The sequence below is a fragment of the Pipistrellus hanaki genome (assembly GCF_964339955.1).
Source record: "Pipistrellus hanaki genome assembly, chromosome: 2".
NCBI classification, from domain to species: domain Eukaryota; kingdom Metazoa; phylum Chordata; class Mammalia; order Chiroptera; family Vespertilionidae; genus Pipistrellus; species Pipistrellus hanaki.
In genome coordinates this window covers 193,295,089-193,312,939 of record NC_140504.1, presented here as the reverse complement: position 1 = coordinate 193,312,939, position 17,851 = coordinate 193,295,089, and the positions used below count along the sequence as shown (strand labels likewise).

The 17,851-nt window shown below is 47.0% G+C and overlaps 1 protein-coding gene across 1 annotated transcript in view; it reads left to right on the top strand.

The window, feature by feature from the left end:
* Positions 1-1,087: 1,087 nt before the first annotated feature.
* Positions 1,088-17,851, top strand: part of KAZN (kazrin, periplakin interacting protein) — a 537,286-nt gene continuing 520,522 nt past the window's right edge. The window contains exon 1 of the mRNA XM_084875307.1: positions 1,088-1,102. Coding sequence (XP_084731433.1) covers positions 1,091-1,102 — 12 coding nt within the window. The 5' untranslated portion in view covers positions 1,088-1,090. The remainder of the gene's footprint in view (positions 1,103-17,851) is intronic.

Sequence of the window (17,851 nt, the reverse complement as noted above, 5' to 3'; positions counted from 1 at the left end):
ATAAACAAAGAGTTTTCAGACAAAATCTCTGCTTTTGTGGAGTGCATTGTAGAAAAGTAGAGAAAGGGGTAACAAGCATAACAAATAAGTGAAATTTTAAAACCTTTCACGCATCAGATGGCAAGGGTCCTGGGAATTAGAGAGAACTAATCCTCCCAGCACACACGTGGTGCTGATTGGAAAACCCGGCCACTGTCCCTTCACAGACCTCGATGATGGAGGCCATCTGCTTAGAGGTAAAATAGCCAAACCCACTGCCGCCAGTATAAATCTGTCTCAGGCTGTCCCCGCATGCCCTTTATTCTCTGAAATTTATACACACACCGACCACAGAAGTCGTCATCCTGGAAGTAGTTGCTACCTTGCTTCTCTTCCGTTTCCCCAGCAGAGCTGGGCCCTCCATGAGGGTAGGCATCGTGTCTGGCCCTGCTCACAGTTACACCCTCAGGCACTCCATGGAGGCTTGGCCTCTTGGAAGGTCTTCAAGAAGTATTTGTTAGCTGTGAAATGCATGTGAGAAAGAGATCTGTGGACAAATTGGGTTCTTGATTGCTGCTGGTTTATACTGCATACACTCACTCTTACTTTCCCCTTTACAATAAGAGTCAATTTCTCTGCTCGGCCAGCCAGTGTGGCTCAGTGGTTGAACATCAACCTATGAACCAGGAGGTCATGGTTTGATTCCTGGTCAGGGCACATGCCCTGGTCAAGACATGATCCCCAGTGATGAGCGTGCAGGAGGCAGCTGATTGTTGATGATTCTCATCATTGATGTTTCTCTCTTTCTCTCTCTCTCTCTCTCTCTCTCTCTCTCTCTCTTCCCCTTTCTGAAATCAATAAAAATATTTTTTTTAATTAAAAGACATAATAGTCAATTTCTCTTTAAAAGTTTCCACTTTTTTGTTGTGATTCCACTTTCCTTCTCTCTCTTATGTTTTCTGCAGCCGTGCAATCATTGCACACCCTCAATGACCAGATATCCCATTTCATTGTCACCAAGTCGAAGGCCCTGGAGGAGGACAAGGACCCCTTTCTGCCTATGGAGAAGGAGACCCTGAAGAGTTCCATGGTGCTGATGAGGCATCTCCTCATGGACGCCCAGGTACAGGCATCAACCAAGAAATCGCGCGACGGTCGGTGGGATGCTTTCTCGGTGGTTTTGTGGCACAAGCTGTGCAAAAACGTTCGACTCCTACACTGATTCGGAGCCTCCGTTGGTGGTAAACAGACAGTCTGTGTTGAGTAGGCTGAGTATTGGAATTCTTATAGGGTATTATTTGGGCTTTAGGATTAAAATAGCTTGTTTTGAAGTCACAGAATTAGGGCTTAAAAATAATGCATGTGTTGTCTCTGAGAATTTAGCAGATCCCCCATTCGCCTTGGACAAGTGAAAGCCAATTTACATATCAACTTGGCAGACAGCAGAGCTGGCACGGGCCTTGGAGCAGAGCAGTGCTTATCCCAGGCAGCATCTCCGAGTGACTAATGAGTATTTTGGTCCATGGGATGTGCCCCCGGCACGTCCATCAGTCCTGGGTTGGTTTTTTATTTTTTTATTTTGTTTAATGCCAGCAACAAATTAATTACAGGCGGTATTTAGCTCATTGCATGCTATTGTTGAGATGTTATCCTTCCAGGTTTCTCCTTGTGAACTCTTTCCTTGAAATATTTAAAAAACTAGTCTATTCATTCCATCTGGCTTTGTTGATGGGTCTCTCCAGAAATGTTGATGGGCAAACACCAGGTGTTTTAAGAGAATTGCTAGTTTTCTATATGAGCGAAGCCAAGCTGAGCACGATTTTATTGTCATTGCCGCCTCTCGGGTACCTAGAAATGTTTCAGGAAATGTTCTTCGGATTTGGTGATTTTTGTATTAGTTTTCCCCGGAGCATTCGTCCTGAGCTGGTTTTCTGCTCAATAACAGCGAGCTCGGAATGGCTGGTGATTTCCTTGTGTTCCGCTCCGGATCCGATTTTGAACTGTGGTTTCTTGCTTTTGTTTCTACCATGGTGGCGGTTTATGTCTTATTTCTTAAATCAATTCTGAGGCCCGGAGCTTGTGCCAATAAGACTTGAGCTGGCAAGGCTTTTGTACACTTCTCTCCTGTCCAATTTCTGAGCCCCTGCGTGGAGATGGCCCAAATTATGCAAAGCCTTTCATTTTGTTCCCCTTCTCCCTTTATTATGAGCAGCCCATTCAGCTTCTCCTTTCTCCCCAAGCCTGTCTGGTGGAAAAAAGGAAAGATTTTGTAGCTGCAACAGCCAATTTTGAAACTCAGAAGAAAGGGAAATTCAGAGCAATTTGCCAAATAAAAGAGCAAACTGTTCTTGAAAGGATTAGCTTTCCTCCTGGCCTGGACCAGTCTTATAGCCAACACCCAAGCCAAGGAAACTGTCTCAATACATCCCCAAAGATTTTGTGTAAACTCCCAGTTCTGCAAAACCCAAGAGAATAAAAATCAATCCTCCTTTTCCTCTTCTTCACATATGAACTGACAAGTGCCTAGAACTGGATTGAAAGAAATGTTGAGCATTGCTAAAGGAAATATCTGTTCCCTCTAAGTGTCAAAGGCATTTGACAACTTCTACCTGTAGTGTTGGTCCCAAATGTTTTCTTTAGAAAAAAAATCTAACAGGACTAAAATATTCAATATAATGCAGTCGCTGAGTGGAAACATTTGATTATCTCCTTCTCTTCTGATCCCAAACCCATACCTGCTAGGATTTTCTCGCTTAAATCATGAAGGAAAAACAAAACACAACACGAAGCAGGCTATGGCGTATATTCCCTGAGGGTGGGTTGGATTTTCTTCCAAAACATGGGGAAGCAGGAATCATAGAAAGTCAGGTAGGAGCCCAGCCAGTGTGGCTCAGTGGTTGAGCATGGACCTATGAACCTGGAGGTCATGTTTGATTCCTGGCCAGGGCACATGGCGGGATTGTGGGCTCCATCCCCAGGGCAAGGCATGCAGGAGGCAGCTGTTCAACGATTCTCATTGATTCATCTCTCTCTCCCTCTCCCTTCCTATCTGAAATCAATAAATCAGTATATATATTGACCAGCCATAAAAGTCAGGTGGGAAAGTAGTCTGGTGCCTGGGAATGCTATTTCTCCCACCTCCTATTGTTCAAAGGTTCCTCCCTCTTGTCTCTCAGGCTAATGCAGGACAAGGTGGGCTGTGATTAGTTTAGTCTAAAAATACCACCATCATTTCTTTGCTTCTAAAACCGCTAACTTTTTGAAACATTATTTGTGGTTATGAGTCTAGGGCCATGGCCAGTCAATTAGAATCGCATTACTGCATCCCCCCAGGCTCTGAGCCCCTCAGAAATATGCTCCTTACACAATTAGCCATTGCTGAGCTTATGAAATGCTAAGGAACCCCAACTTATGGGGTGAGGGTGGGGGTGGGGATGGGGGCGGGGGTGATGTGTGATTTTCAGGTTTGAAGTAGACGTTTAGAGATACGTCCATTTTAATGAGACTCTTTATTGAGCATTTTTGGAAATTCAATTACTTCCCATTCATTTTTTCATTACTTCTGACTTCAGTTTCGAAGACGAATGAACATACTTATTTCATATTCTAAGCTCATCAATAACGGGAGGGCAGCTGAATGTCAATACAACTTCCATGCATCTCCTTCCTCTCTGCTGCCTTTGGTGACATTATTAGATGGCCGATGGGTGCGTGTGGCACAGGATGCTCACTCTCCAAGAGTGGCAACCACATCCCTTAACCTGGTTGGTATCAAATCCTGCTCAGTCCCACGCTCCAAAGACTCTGGATGGTAGGAGAGGAGGACGGCATACTCTGGCATCGGTTTACAAACGGAGTGAGGCAGACAAAAGATATTCCGGGAGACTGGAGGGAGAGCTGCTTCCAGAGTGACTGCTTGAAGGGCATCATCAATTCGAGTCACATCTGTCTTGGAAGCAATAAATCCTGCTTAGGAGAATGTCAAAGGCAGAAAGCATTGCCGGGGTGTGGGTTCCACCCTGCGGATTATAAACGGTGCGCACAGAGCGAGCACATCCCGCAGGTATAACGGGTGCCGGGGATGATTGGCAGGGCTGACGGCCCGCCCTAGAGAGCAGAAGCAGGACGAGCATCGCGGACGGGCAGCTGTAAGGCTGCACTTATTTCTTTCTTCCCCACATGTTTCCCCGTGGGGGGTGTGGAAGTGGCAGAGTGCCTCCCTTTGCCTTCTCTCCCTGGTCCCCCCCAAGTTCAACCAAGCGCCCCATTTCGATCGCACTTGACACCTCCATTGTGGGTTTGATTCCTGAGAGCTCTGTCTGCACCCAGCCTGCCCGCTCAGCCTCGGAAGTGATGAGATTCATAACACCGACGAGGCAGTTCTTCCCGGCGGAGACGGATTCTTTGGCTCGCACTGCGTGGCTCTGCATGCTAAGAGGGGTTGATTACAGCAAATTAAACCTCCTATTGGCAGTTTCTCCTTCTCCTCCCCACCCCTCCCCGAAGACCCAGAGGCATTATTTATTAAAGGCCGAACAAATGCTTGGGAAAACAATACAATCGCTCTGTGGGCAGGCAGGTCGCCCTCGCCAAGGCTGGGTCCTGACGGAAAGGTGTGGAGCGCGAGTGGCCACGGAAGGGCCTGTGTCCTCTGACCCTAGGGGCTGCGTGGGCCCAGCAGCGAGTGAGCTTTCTGCCTGACACACGGCTTCCGGCGTTCAAAGGCATCCAAGGCCCATCTCTAGGAATGAAACTTTTAAAAAACCGGAACAAACCGCACAGCCTCCACCTCTAAGCAGGTCTGGGCTTGTGGCCTGACCAAGTGAAATATGGGAAGGAAGGAAGTGAAATTGCTTTATCTTTCACACTGTTCTTCCCAGCCCCCTGCTCTCCCCCTCTCCCCCTTTCTTTGCTCTCCTCTCCCCCTCCGCACCTCCCCCTGTCCCAGCCTGTCCTCCCCCCACCTCCCATCCCCCTTTTCTCCTCCTGCCCGGCTTCCTCTTCTTCCCCTTCATGGAATAAACCTTCCCAGCCATGTGCGAGGAGACTGACTGCCCTGTTTCTCTCTTCACTTTCCTATTCTTCTCTCATCTGTCTTTTTTTCCTGTTACTTGTGTTCAGGGAACTTGGAAACCTATTTACCGGAAACCTGAGCCACGTTCCCCTTGCTGAGCAGGGGGAGAGGCGGCAGGAGGGTGTGGTTGGCAGGAGGCACATCATTACTGTCTACCTACATATTTAGAGTCACTCACCCAACTATAATGCAAGAGGCCCAGGGTCACTTCTGTTTCCAAGGCTGCTGCCCACATCTAGCACAGCGTTTGGCACACATAACCCCTGGGTAGAGGCCAGGGATGTTGCTAAACTTCCTACAACGCACAGGGTGGCCCCTCAAAACACGTCCCTCCCCAATGTCAATAGCGTCAAGGTTGAGAATCCCAGCCTTTAGACGCAAGGCTGACTTTTTAATGAATTGTGGAACTCTTCCAGCCTCAGCATCCTTTCTTTGAAGCTCTGTAATTGATCATCATTGGTCCTGAAGATGATGCTTGATTATCAGTTCATTTTTTCATTCACTTATTGGGCCTCTACACCAGGGGTAGGGAACGCCTGGTCCACAGGCCAGATAAGGACCAAGAAATTACTTGGCCTGGCCTTGCCATGGCATGGCATCAGGGGTGAGTGAATTACATGTTTGACCCACTATAGCAGGTTCATTTTTAAGTTGATCATTTTGTAGGGACCTCAAATGATCTTGTAAATATCCAGATGGCCCTTGGCAGGAAAAGGTCTCCCACCCCTGCTCTACAGTGTGCCAAACGCTGTGCTAGGAGTGGGCAGCAGCAGTGGAAACAGAAGAAGTGACCCTGGGCCTCTTGCATTTTAGTCGGGCGAGTGACGCTAAATATGTCGGTAAACAAGTAATGATGAGTTTCCACACTGGCCTTAACCATGCAGCACAACCTAATTTAGAGAAGGTTCGTATGCTTCAGCTTTGTGACATTTAAGCTGAGATCTCAAGAGCTAGTCAGAGTGAGAGCGAGAGACAGGCTGTGGCTTCCAGTCCTGCTTTCGTGCATGTGATTGTGCTTTAATTTACTTGTGTGTTAGTGCTACTCCAGGAGGTAACTGGAAAATAGATCCCGTGGGATGCTGAAAAGATCCAGGCAAATTATTTATTCTGGAAAATTTACACTTAATTTAGGGAAAGTAAAAATTCCAATTGGTCCCCGAGGAGCAGAGGGAGCATCTTTTATCCGTTGCCTGTGGTTGTCCACAGAGCAACCAGGGTCTCTGTCTTTTCTTGTTGCTAGGAGATGCTGTGGATGTAGACACACACACCCGAAGGCCGTTGTGAGAATTGTTGGAGTGTCAGGAGACACAGGGGTCAGACGGAGGGAGGGAAAGCAGGGGCGCGTGGAGTTATTTTGGACAAGAAGATGGAGCTGTGAGGGCTGCACATCCTTACTGCTGCCTCCATGTAGATCTTGGCCAGCAGTCTGTTCTCAGCGCTGCCCATGCAGGTGAGTGACTTCATGGGTCACTCAGTGGTCCTTCTCTGGTGGCGCGCACTGGGGAAGTGTCAGCCAGTGTTTGTCTGAATGAGACATAACTAGAAAGGTAACTTTATTGTCAACATTTTTTTCACTACCATGGAATGCAATATCAGAGTTTTAGGGCTGGTTACTTGGGGTGTGTGTTTTAATGCTGTGGCTTCCACCCATTGGCTCAAGAGCCAAACATATGCCATATAATTATTACCCTAGAATAACAACACTTACGGCAGTAAATCTCATACAGAGCTCTCGGGGCCTCCTGTTCACGTTAAATTCTATCAGCCCCTGGTGAGCAGCCAGGTACATTGAGGCATGGCATTGCTAAGTGTCATCATTCAAATCTGACCTGGGAGTAGAGCCATCACATCTCCCTGATGCCAATTCAAGCTGCTAGGCCCTTCCCTCCTGGCTTCTGAGTAAGTCACAGTCAAACGCAGTTTCTAGTGAGATGGTGAGCGGGCTCTTCCGAGGGCTGCTGTGATCCGATGAGCCTTGGAACAAACTCACTCACTTGAGAAGTCCAGAAAGTTAACTTTAGATTGGGTCTTCCTGTCTTGGGTTATGGATATGGACTTCCTTTTTTTCCCTCCTAAGGTAGAAGACAAAGAGAAGGAGCTTATGATAGAACCGATCATGAGAGTCATGGCATGGATTTGTGCTAGTTAACTACTGCTGCATAATAAGCCATCATAAAACCAAGTGGTTTATTAAAACAACACTTTATTTACTTCTAAGGTCAATGGATTGAGTGGGTAATTCTGCTGATGTGGACTGGCATGGTTGATCTTGACTGGTCTCACTCATATATTTGTGGTCCCTGGGGCCTGGCTGGACTAAGATGGCCTTGGCTGGTGTGATTCTGCTCTCCTCAAGCTATCTTTCCTATATCTCCAGCCAGCTAGCTCTGGAATATTTTCATAGTGGTGACAGGTGTCCATAAAAAAGAGGAAATAGAGAAATCACCTTTACAGCCTATGCTTGTATCAAGTTTGCCACTATTCCGTGGGCCAAAGCAGGTCAAATAACCAAGTTCAGTGTCGGTGTGGGAAGCAACCACTGAAGGGTGATATTAATGCAGTTAATCTTCCACTAAAACAAAGCAGGTCAGCCGAGGCGTTTTCACATAACTCTTGGCAATGGGTGATCTGTTGGAATAGGGAGTTTGAAATGCCCTAATTAGCAAGCTTCATGAGCATCCCCTTTGGACAGATAGCCCCAGTAAGTTTATTTAGAGAAACACGAATGGTGCCCTCCTGCCCTTACACAGGCCCAGAGAGCAGGCCGTGTTTGAACAGCTGGCGGGTGTATTTTAAGAGGGCTCTATGTCCAGCACGGGCAGGATGGTTTCAAATGGGCCTGTGACCAAGTGTGAGAAGTGTAGGCTTGTGCTCACTCCAGAAACACGACAAGCCATTAAAAGACCATTGTTCAAGCCAGGTGCACGGTTAATTTGTTAAACACATGATTCCTGAGCATATGCCAACCACATGAAAGGCACAGCGGTAAACATTGCAGGGAAATGTGAACACTGAAGGTGGTGAAGGACCAATGAGTATTTGCTATGTGCCAAACACTCCGCTGAGGATGTTACCTCATCTCCACCTCTCATTTGTGAGTTATGTGTACTCACCACTGTTTTGTTGTTGTTGTTGTCAATCCTCACCAAAGGATATTTTTTCCCATTGATTTTTAGAGAAAGGGAAAGGGGGAGGGAGGAAAGAGAGAGACCGAGAGAGGGAGAGAGAAAGTGAGAGAAACATCGATGTGAGAGGACACATGGATTGGTTGCTTCCCACATGCTCCCTAACAGGGGCCAGACATTGAATCTGCAACCCAGATACATGCCTTTGATGGGGAATTGAACTTACAACCCTTCCGTGTGTAGGCAGACATGCTAACCACTTAGCAACACTGGCCATGGCCTCACCTCTGCTTTATGGTTGATGAAACAGGGCCCAGAGAGAAAACTCATTTAAGGTCAGACCTAGTGAGTAACTGAACTCAATGAATTGCAAAATGGCTGCAATTATTTACTTTCTCTCTCTATAATGTGCCTCTGTAGCCTTTCTCATGAAAAGCTAGAGGCTGTTTCCCCATCTTTTGTATCTGAGCTGGCCTTTGATGTGCTTTGGCAAAGAGAATGAGGCTAGACCTTAAGGTTTCTGGTATGATTCTTCTCTTTCTTGAAACCTTGCCTCTGCTGTTAGAACAGGTCTGGGCTAGCCAGCTGGCAGAGGCAAGACCAGACCATATGGAGCAGAGATGAATCTACCTACTGAGCCCATCCCAGACCAGGCAGCCCCAGTTGGTGTAGTGAAATACCCATGCAGGACCAAGCCCAGCTAAAGTCAACAGAGCAGAGCAGTAGAATCACCAGTCCTTCTGCAGCTTGTAAGCCATACTAAATGGCTTGTTTTAATCTACTAGTTTCCTTGCCAAGGGAGAGTAAGACAGGAAACTATGGCGTGAATTAGGAAGATTAAAGAAGAAGAGACACATTCAGGGAATGTTCAGGAAGTAGATCTGTCAGTAATTGAAACTGGGGATGAGAGAGAGACAAGTCTAGGATGCATCTCAGATCCTGTGTGGATGTCTGGGAAAATGGCGGTCCCTGATGAAGGAATGGAACAGCCGGCGGGAGGGGGGAGTTGTGAGTTTGGCTTGGAGTCTCTGAGGATTGAGGGACCTGGGGGACCTCTAGGCGGGGTTGTCTGTGACACAGTCCAGCGTCTGTCTTCAGCTCCAGGGAGGTCTCAGAGCCCTCAGGGTATTTGCTGATATTGGGATCATGCTGTTTCAGTCACAGTTATCCGTAGCAGACACAGATCCACTCTCATTTAAGTAGAAAGACCTTTAAAATTTTTAGATATTTGATAGTTCACAGTATCATCTTAGAAACTAGGTTTGGCCCAGCCTGCGGGGCTCAGTGGTTAAGCGTTGACCTATGAACCAGGAGGTCACGGTTCGATTCCTGGTCAGGGCATGTGTTGGGATGCTGGCTTGATCCCCAGTGAGGGGCATGCAGGAGGCAGCCGATCAATGATTCCCTCTCATTATTAATGTTCCTCTTTCTTTCTCTTCCTTCCTCTCTGAACTCAATTAAAAATATTTAAAACAACAACAACAACTAGGTTTGGAGGCTACCTAGCCAGGAATAGAGTAGCCAGGAGAAGCCAGCCAGCTGCCCACAAGGCTGTCCGTGGAGAGTAAACAGCTACTGCCTGCGTGTGTGTGTGTGTGTGTGTGTGTGTGTGTGTGTGTGTGTGTGTTTTCTCTCCAAAGAGGAACCACCTTGAATGCTGGACCAGGAGGTTGTATTTCCTCTGAGATCAGTGCAGGGGCCTGTAAGAGCCCGGGCGGCATAGCAGGTGGTGGTGTTTTATCAGCATCCGACCGCGGCAGGTGGCATGGCTGTTGTGTATGGCGCCGATGCTGACAAGGCGCCCAATTTGTTGATTCCCTATTGTTGGCTTCTCTGTGTGATGGGAAGTTGTCACCTGGCTCAGTCCTTTCTTTTCATCATCTTCACTGCCTCCGCTCTGTCATCCTTCCAACTCCAAATCAAAGGGAAGTCTTCTCTCTCTCGTCCGGGAAGGATTCTGGGCGCGTATTTTTAGCACGGAGGAGCGCTTGACATTTCAGAGCATCATTAGGGCTTCTTCATCAGTTCCAGCCGGAGCCTGGTACTTCAGCAGGGCTGTGGGGCCAAACAAACACGTGAAACGGAGCTTCAGCGAAGTTCCTTGATGGCTGCTGCCCTCCCTGGACAGAGTCCCGCTGGTCCCCCACGAGGGACGAGCTGGGTCTCTCCCAGCTTCCAGCATCTGGCCCATCCTTCCCCCGCCATCTCCTGACTCTGGTGGAATTGGGAGCAGATGAAAGGTCACGTCCCCCTGGCTGTTTCCCCTTCTTCCCCATCAGGCTTCTGTCTCCCTGGCCCAGGTCCCCCCCTGTGCCTCCCTCAGTCATCCTGTCCCCTGTTGTTGCCTGTGCTCTCAGGCTCGCCCTCTCCTGCCGGGACTTGGAAAGGCTGTTGATACCTTATCCAGTTTGCATTTGGGAGGCGGGAAGGTACAGTGTTTATTCTGTGTGTTCTCTATTGGCCCCACAAACAAGGCTGCCCTTTCTCCCTTTCTGCAGAGCAGTGGGAGGAGCACTGCAAGAGAGAGAAGCCTGGAGTGTGGGAGGGAAGTAGCAAGCCTACATTGGAGTAGATGTGGGAAGGGGAAAAGAACTCCAACTAGCACGCCCCAGAGGAGTAGATCTTGAGTGGCTGGGCAACATTCCAGTCTGGCGAGGACAAAGCCTTGGGGTTGAGACCTTCCCTGCCCCCAAGAGACTGCCACTCAGTCTAGCTGTAGGGCAGTTGTGTTCCTCTTGTGCCAACCCCATCTGGATTTTGTTGGCATTGTGGAGTAGTTTTTATTTCGATGGGACACAATTACGCTGCTGGCACAGCTGGCTGGGAAATGCATTTTGGCCAAGAGGGCCAGCCCTTGGGAAAGGACTAATGATTTTTTACATTTTCTATAGAAACAACTTCTTATAGAGGCAAAAGGGATTTTTCTTCTGTAAGTGCATCTGGCTTTCTTTCCATTAATAGAACACTTTTAACTCATTGATAAGCCTGTGTTTTTTTTTTTTTTGTTGTTTTGTTTTTTTTTTATTCATCATTGTGGACAGTTTTCTTCTTCCAAAGCCAAGAGATTGGTGTTTTTTAGTGTCACTTGGCCCACTACCTCTCCTGAATGGGCTTCTGGGGACCTCACACACCTCTGGGGCGTACCAAGCACTGGTCTGCACTCTTGGCGTATGTCAATTCATTCAATCTTCCCCACAACAGACGAGGAAATTAGTGAACAGAGAGGGTAAGTAGGTTCCTGGAGGTCTCCCAGCAGGTAGGCAGCTGAGCCAGGATGTGAACCCGGGAGTCTGGCTCCAGAGCCCACCCGTTTAGTCACACCTTGCTGGGCTTTGGACCACAGTAGTCGTAATTGAAAAGGAGGTGATGGGTTTGAGAGAGAGAGTGTGTGGAGACAGTGTTGACAGGCTGATAAGGGCACGGGGGTAAGAAACTGTTGAAGAGTGATTTCTGTCTGTTTGCCTTGAGCAGTTGGTGTTCTCATGCTGATCATTTCATGTTGCTGCAGACTCTTGTTGCTCCCACTGAAGCTGGAATAAATCCATGCTCTCTTATATGACTTCCGAGTCTCTGAACTAAAGACCCTGCCAACAAGTTGCCCAGGACCAGAGGTTCTAAGAACATGGACATGCAGTTTAAATATATATATATTTACTGATTTCAGGAGGAAAGGAGAGGGAAGGATGGAGGGAGGGATGGAGGGAGGGAGGGAGAGAGAGAGAGAGAAAAGACAGAGAGAGAGAGAGAGAGAGAGAGAGAGAGAGAGAGAGAGAGAGAGAGAAACATCACCACACTGGAACCTGGAGACATTTGACGGGGCATCAGGAGAGACCGGAAGCACCTAGGAAGGGAGCTTGGAGCGCTTTCCCCTGGCATAAGGTCAGCACGGGGCTAGGGGCAGGGCAGAGGAGCTAAGAACATAACGGCGGTGGCAGGCCTTAATTTGAACTGTTTTTGCTCCAAGCACCTGGCTCAGGGAGAGGACAGAGGATGAATTCTCAAGCTGTTTTCTACCCCACCTTGTCCTTCTGCCGGCCCCTGTTGAAACAGACAGCTGAACTTCAGGAAGCCTCCTGCTCCATTCATGCACATCACAGACAAAAGCTGGTAGCATTCATACACTCTTCAAGGCTTCTTTGCTACTTGCATGTCCCAGCCAGTCTTGTTTTTATACGATGTTAGAACTTAACACTTGCTCAGAACAGTGGAAGATTGGAAACCAAATTCAAATCTAAGACTGTTCGATTTGGTAAATGAATTTTGACTGGTCCCTAGAGTGGGAAATACTCTAGAACCATTAAATACAATTAGGTATACCTATGCCCAAGGGTTCCTTAAAAAAGTATCAGAAGGAAATACACAGATATGTTCACAGATTTTTACGTCCTTCTTTATTGCATTTTGTTTTTCTTAATTTCTCCACTGAATATGTGTCATTTTAATAACTAGTAGAGAAAAAGTCTTTCCAATATGGGGGAAAAAATAGAAAGGCATTTAAGAGAGGGAAAATGTATCTCATTAATATTTATTATCCTCTGGAACTACCCTTTGACCACTAAGGATTCAGCATGAACCTGATTCATCTATGTACATAAATATATTGTCTCTGTGTGTTGTGTAATATATTTCAGACTACATATATGCAAACATACTATTAAAATGTGTAATACAGCACATACTTCATGATATAAGTGTGTTTATATACATAAATCTATGTATTATATGTAATTTTATATATAACTTACCTGCGTATATTTTGTCCTTAATGTAACATATTGTTTTGCTGGGTTTACTTTTCACAGTGAAATACTTAATGAACACCGTATTCAGACAATCATTGCATATTCTATTCCTGCTGTCACACCTGGGCTGCAAGGGAACAGCCTTGGGTTACTTTCCTTCTTTCTTTTATTTTTTTTAATGAGACATTCTTGAAAGATAAAACACCCAGCTGGCTGCCTCCTCCAAGGACCAAGGAGCTCCTGGTGGCATCATTGGTATTTGTTACAGCTTTTCTTCACACACCTGTGTTCCTCTCACTGGGTTGGTGCTTGGCCTCAACCAGCCTGATTTATCTTGGCTTTTGGGGTTAGATAATGAATGACTGTGAGAAATCCAGTTTTGCATCTTCACTGATAATACATTCTCGGCTCCCAAATGCCTGTAATACGGATTTCTTTTGAGCCATGTTTAATTTTTATTTTTTAGGTAAAGTTCTGGCTTTCTCTTGTTTCTGTCCTTCCTTTTTCCCCTTTCCCTTTCTCCAACTCCAAATCTCTCTTTCTCTCCCTCTCTCTCAAGGAAATGGTGGCCTGCTCATGGGTCGATGTTAGCAGTTGAGGAGTCAGAATTGACCTGTTATGGCACCAAGCTCTCCTGTTCAGGGGCCTTGGAAAGACCCAGCAACTCGGACAAGGTGGCTGGTTGGCATTGGGCCCTGGTTGCCCTGGAGCAGTGGGCAGAGCCTGGCCACTGTCTTTCAGGCCAGGCTGCCCTCCCTCTCAGCACCCCACCCAGGCTGGCCCGGCTGCTCCTGAAAGTCCTTTGTGTCTGGGCTCCAAGGAAAAAGCCCCAGCATAGTTCCCCTCACAGTTAATTCCCTTGACACAACTCCCTCCACCTGCAAAAGCCCTTGAGATCCCTGCCCTGGCACGTTGCTCCTCTCTTATTTCATTAACCATTTTGTCTGCACACATACAAAGTCCTTCCTAAATGCCGGGCTGTGTTCTGAACACTTTTATTTATTCCAACCCATGAACAACCAATGAGGTGAGTATTACATTTTCCCATATTATGATTGGACGATAGAGCAAAAGTGAGGTCAGTGACCCGGCCAGGAGGACACACAGGAAATGCTGGACCTTGGAGCCCCTGGGTGTAACCTGCACGCTGTGTCCCTGGCTCCTCCTCAGCTTGGTCAGAACCGCAGGAGACGTGGGTGCTTCTGCTGTCGCTGGGGCTGCTTCGGAACAGCGGTGGGTCCCCACCGGCCCTCCCCCTGGGGTTTTCCAGGTGGACAATCTAAATGTGTGACTTGCTGAGACAGCATTTCTGACCTGAGCTTGCCCCCTGGTGCAGGGAATTTGGGAGGAGCAATCTTGTTTATTTATCATTATTTTAAAATATTTTTATTGATGTTTAGAGAGAGAGAAAGGAAGGGAGAGGGGGAGAGAGAGATAAACATCGATGTGAGAATGGAGCATCCATCAGCTGCCTCCTACCTGGGATTGAGCCTGCAACCTCAACACATGCCCTGAATGGGAATGGAGCCAGCAGCCCTTTGATGCTCAGGAGCCATACGCACTGGGGCGGAACACGACTATTTGGAAGGGAAGCTTCTCCCTGCGTGTTTCCGAGCTCCCAGCACTCCAGGCACCTGTGTGCAGGGCAAGGAGGGGGTGGGGAGAACAGCTGCAGGTCCAGTCAAGCTACTGACTTGCTGGTGGCTTTCGGAAATGTCCTTGAATCTACAGGGCCAGCGTATGTGTCTACCGACATGGCAGTACTGCCATGCTAGCTGGCAGGCTCAGAGTGCAGTGAAAGAAGCAGCTTATGCTGGGACTGTCGTACTCTGGTGCAGGTCGCTGTGCTAGGTATTTGCACATTTCCCACCCAAAGTGTGCAGTGACTGTGTGAAGATGTAGGTCATGACCCATAGATGGGAAAATATTACACACAATAAGGTGCTCTGCAAAGATAGAAACATGTTGCATTATACTGAAGAATGGATGCATTGAGCAGACCTGGGGAGAATGGAGTACAGGGGGAAGTGTCCAGGGCCTGCACATAGTAGGTGGGGGGCCAATAAATACTTCATTAGAAGTGGATAATAGAGAATAGTCAAGTTCAGTGGCAAGCCCTTTCCCGTCGGAGTGTGTACTTAGGGCTGAAGCCAAACCCTGTTACCCAGAAGTCACCTATCTTTGCTCCTTCGTCCTTTCCTTTGGATTTTATTTATATTAATTGCTGTCTTCTGGGATTCTTCAATCTTAGTTGTGGATATAAGAGCATATGTGGGAGTTGAAGAAATGAAGGAATTTCTATAAAACTGAAACTCATGAGTGAACATGCACAGCAGTGGGGTGGTTGTCAGAGGGAAGAGGGTAGAAGGAGAAGGGGGTCCTGATATAAGTGACAGGAGAAGACTTGACTTTAGACCAGTGGTTTTCAACCTTCCTGATGCGTCGATCCTTAAATACAGTTTCTCATGTTGTGGTGACTCCCAACCATAAAATTATTTTCATTGCTACTTCATAACTGTAATTTTGCTACTGTTATAAATCGCAATGTGAATACCTGTGTTTTCCGATGGTCTTGGGCTCTACAGCAGCGGTTCTCAACCTGAGGGTCGCAGGGTTGCCTAAGACTGCTTTAGATGGTGGGCACACAGTACAATACGCAGATTTTGTCACTCAGAAATTCATCCTGAAACCTATATGTTCATGTTGACCAATGTCACCTCAGTACATTTAATTTAAAAAAAGAAATGCAGGTAATTCAAGCAGAAAAAAGAGAGGGAGATTTGGATCTAAAGCAGAGGTTCACGTCCATGGCAGCCGTAAATGCCTCTCAGAGAAGTGTGACTCTCCCATGAAGGTGGTGTGGTAGGGAAAGGGAAGGAATCTGGGTGCGGTAATTTTACTTCCATGTCCCAAATGTTCATAGCAACGGGAGTGAGGGGGGGGGGTGTTGCCCCCTGTGGTCAGTGTCCTATCGCAGAGGGAAGGGAGTGGCCCTCTCCGTGGCCACCAGCCCGCCCCCTTCCATGATGGAGCCTCCAGAAAACAGTCCACCTTTTGGCGTCTTACAAATTAAACTTTTAATAGAAAACCCAGGAAAGCAGCTTTGCTCATTTATCTTATGGGTCGTTGCTTTTGAAGCAGGAGAAAGGTTGGAATGAAACAGTAGAGGTAAGATTATATAGCATTTGAAATTTTTCTTTATGAAACATTTGCATATGTTATTGAACTCGAGGTTTCTTTCCCATTTCACCCTGTTTTATTCCCCCTGCCCCATTATTTCCCAAAGAAACACTGGAAACCACTTCTTTGCTGTTACTCTTTCTCCCCATAAACAAGTGGGACACCGCTGAGCTGTCCCTTGCCGAGGCTGTGGCAGGATTCACCTGTCACACTGGCCTCTGAAAATGAAGCCACAGACTGAATCTTCAAAGAGGACGGTCCAATTAGGGGCTCTCACACTGCTGGAGCCGTGTTTTCAAATAAAGTAAAACAGGCTGAGTTGTGACATGTTAGAGATGGAGCAGGATTCAAATATTTTTTCTTGTTCCACAAATAGAAACAGGTATTTATTTTATATTTAATCGATGCCCTTTTCTCTTCCCTATTCCTGTGAATGAAAAAGGACCAGTGTCATATTTAGTCACATGGCATTAGAATTATTGAAAAGTGACAAGACCAATGTAAAAAATTACTCCACTGCTGACACAATACAAAACACACACACACACACACACACACACACACACACACACACAAAGATGTGCATTTATACGCATAGAATTCCATAACTGCAGACTTGACCAACCATGAACTAGTTTTTGCCGAGGTTCAGACAGTAGCCAGTGTATGGCAGTTTTAAGCTGGCACAGCTCACATGAGCTCACGTGATCGATGAGACCTCGTGGGAAAACATACTATTGTGTGTTAGCCTTTTGAAGACCCCAGGAATGGAGAAGAGTAGAGTGTGTGAGGGAGTGCTAGCTGCTGTAACAGATAAGCCCTGGAATCCTGCTGACTTAACCAATCAAAGCAGATTTCTTGCCAATAGAAAGTCCAAAACAGGTGTTCCTGATTTCTCAGAAGTTCCAAATAACGGATGGCCTTCCTCGTGGTCATTCGGGAGCTCAAGTGCCTTTCACCTCATGCTCCCTTCTTTGCATTTGGTGGGCCATGGGAAAGAGGCAGGACATGGCATGTGGGAGGCCTGGATGGACCACACCTTGGCGTCTACCACTTAGACCTTCGTGTAACTGGCCAGTGCTTAGCCACAGGGCTAAGAGAGGCTGGAAGATGTGAGTCAGCTGTGCCCTCGGGACTAAGAGGCAAGATAGCCAGCTGGTCTGGTGTCTGCCGTAGAGAAGGAAGTTCCTGAGGATTAGGAATGAGAAATGAGAGCTTGAAAGAAGACACAAGAGTTGGGTCAAACTAAGGGAAGAGGCACTTGTCAAGAGGAAGTGCAGGAACCTAGCATTGATGTACAGCTGAGCCCATTGTACCAAGGCCCCTGACAGCATCTTAATTCTTCCCAAACAGAAATTCCCAGTTTAATGTAAAGATCCTTTAATGGAAACGATGCCTTGCAGTGTTAGAAACAGGATTTTCTCTGTAGCCAACATTGCTAAACTCATTGCCCTACTGAATGCATATATCTCACTATCGTCCCATCCAAAGATAGCTAAGCATTGCTCCCTGGGAAATACAGCCTTATCCCTAAAGCCAAGGAGAAAGCAGTGGAATAATGACAGAAGCAAGTTCCCACCAGCCTTTGCTTCGATGTTTCAGCCATGTCACTGTGTAAAAGGACATTTGGAACATACAAGTGCTTTATATTTCATCCTGTTTCTAGTTCCTGTATCATAGTCACTTGGATTTTGTTGAAGGCATATACATGCCTGCAGAGGGGACCTATAGCCGCACTTATATTTCCCTCA